This window comes from Otolemur garnettii, unplaced genomic scaffold (genome assembly GCF_000181295.1).
Source record: "Otolemur garnettii isolate 467f Iridium unplaced genomic scaffold, OtoGar3 scaffold00295, whole genome shotgun sequence".
In the NCBI taxonomy this organism is placed as follows: Eukaryota; Metazoa; Chordata; class Mammalia; order Primates; family Galagidae; genus Otolemur; species Otolemur garnettii.
Genome location: NW_003852690.1, coordinates 705388 through 707473, shown reverse-complemented (window position 1 = coordinate 707473; position 2086 = coordinate 705388). Strand labels below are relative to the sequence as shown.

The window sequence follows — 2086 nt, the reverse complement described above, 5'->3', positions numbered from 1 at the left end:
GTTAACCAGTTTGATGGAAGTGTTTCGGATTGTGTGTGAAAACCCCACACTGTACCCCAGAAGTGCATTAATGTACATAGTTATCATTCAATAAAAAATTAAATTCAATAAGAAAAGATATTCTTAAGGGAAAAATAGGTGAGTTAATCTTATTTCATAAAGAACAGAACTGAAGCCAAGATAATTTCTGCTGAGCAAAAGGCACAGCAGGCACATAAGCAAAGAAGAAAACATCAGGAAAAATGTCTTAAATTACTAATAAGCACTGTGGTCTAATCATCTAATCATATGTGTATGCAGATCTAACTTGAACAATTTTGTTTATAATTTATACCTAACCTGCTCCCAATAAAATAATCTTTGGCTGCCAATAGAAATTATCTTCAGATAAAATTAATTTTGATGTGAATTCAGGGAATTCAAACATTTCTTTCTATACCTGCCTCTCAAATGTTATGATATAGGGTTATGAGCATAGGAATGCCCTCAAACATTAGGGTTTTTCTTTTTTGAGACTTAATAATCCATCTTTTCATGGTTTTTCTTTAGGGATTTTTAGCTCCTGGAGAAATTGATCCCCTGAATCGTAGGTTTTCTACTGTACCAAAGCCAGATGTTGTGGTTCAAGGTATGTATTCTTATTCTCAGCAACAAAAATTTTATATTAAGGGTCTGGTTATGGGCAAAAATCATTGGGCTAGTATATTATGTCTTTATTCTTCAGCTAACATTTCATTAGGCTTCAAAAAGCACATTATGAACTTGGTTTCATATCATTTCAAAATTACTATTAATCTTAAATATAAATGAGTAATATGTCAGAGGACTCCAAAATATTATCTGATATTTTAACCATTCCTTATTTCTGGAAACTCTTTTCTTTTAACTGTCATGATGTTTTGGCTTCCTGATTATCTCTGTTTTCTCTCTGACCACTCCTTATTTGCTTTTTCTGCTACTACTACTTTTTTTCCCATATGTTCTCTAATAGTTCTGTACAAGAGTCAAAGACTCTTTGTATTTATGTATTTATACCCTGTATTAGTTTGCTAGGCATATCTCCCTCATGATAAATTTGCTTCCATGCCTCCAACTATTCCTTCATTGGAGAGTTCTCCAAACATTTATTTTTGTTCTTAACAATTAAATTTAGGGACATCTACTCTATGTAAAACACTGGGTTGAGATGAATAAACATCTTAAGAACTCTAGTCCCAATAACTACAAAACATCTCTAGCATTTGTACTTTAAACCCAAAACTAACCTCTTTTGTCTCCATCCCATCCTTTCACCTTTCCCAGTAAAAGCACATCTTCCCACATTCCTTATGTCTTTCAATGATATTCCCATTATTTTAGTCTCCTAGGATAGAAGGCTTGGGATGATTTTTGAATCTCTAACATCATTATCCAATACAGTGTTGAGTCCTGCTGTGAAGCTCCTTTGAAATGGTTGCTTCCAGAGAGTTGACTTTGGAGTTGGTTCTATATGGAAAATAAGCCTGTGTGTTTTCTAAACCTTCTTAGACTTGATATACTATGTAGTCGTACAGGTAGTTTTTGCTTTATAGCAGACATTATATAAAGATCATTAATCTTTCCCTCCCATGTCACTGAGGGAGGTCATTGATTTTTGAAGCTTATGCCATCTGCCTATAATGATCTCCTGGTTGCTATTCATTGAAAACTTTGAGGCTTGGCTCACAGCTTCCTCTTCCTCCCAAAATCCTGCCGTAGAGCTAAATTTTAGGATTGGAGTAGGTGCCATCTAACTTTTAGCCTCGAAATTCTTGGTTATCTCTTTGGAAGGAAGTATGGAGAATCTTCAAAGAAGTAAAAGTAGATCTTCCATTTGATCCCATAATCCCATTACTAGATATCTACACATAAGAAGAAAAATTATTCTACCATAAGGACATTTGCAATAAAATGTTTATCACAATTCAATTCAGAATAACTAAGATGTGGAATCAAGTCAAATGCCCATCAATCCATGACTGGATTAAAAAACTATGGTATATGTTTATTACCATAGCTTTTCCATACATCATGGAATACTATTCAGCCATAAAAAAATGGAGACTTT

The 2086-nt window shown here is 33.7% G+C and overlaps 1 protein-coding gene across 3 annotated transcripts in view; it reads left to right on the top strand.

Moving 5' to 3' along the window:
- Positions 1 to 2086, top strand: part of PHKA1 (phosphorylase kinase regulatory subunit alpha 1) — a 404208-nt gene that overhangs the window by 109163 nt on the left and 292959 nt on the right. For all 3 annotated transcript variants that reach the window (XM_003803354.3, XM_003803353.3, XM_012813746.2), the window contains exon 13: positions 550 to 628. In XM_003803354.3, coding sequence (XP_003803402.1) covers positions 550 to 628 — 79 coding nt within the window. The remainder of the gene's footprint in view (positions 1 to 549; positions 629 to 2086) is intronic.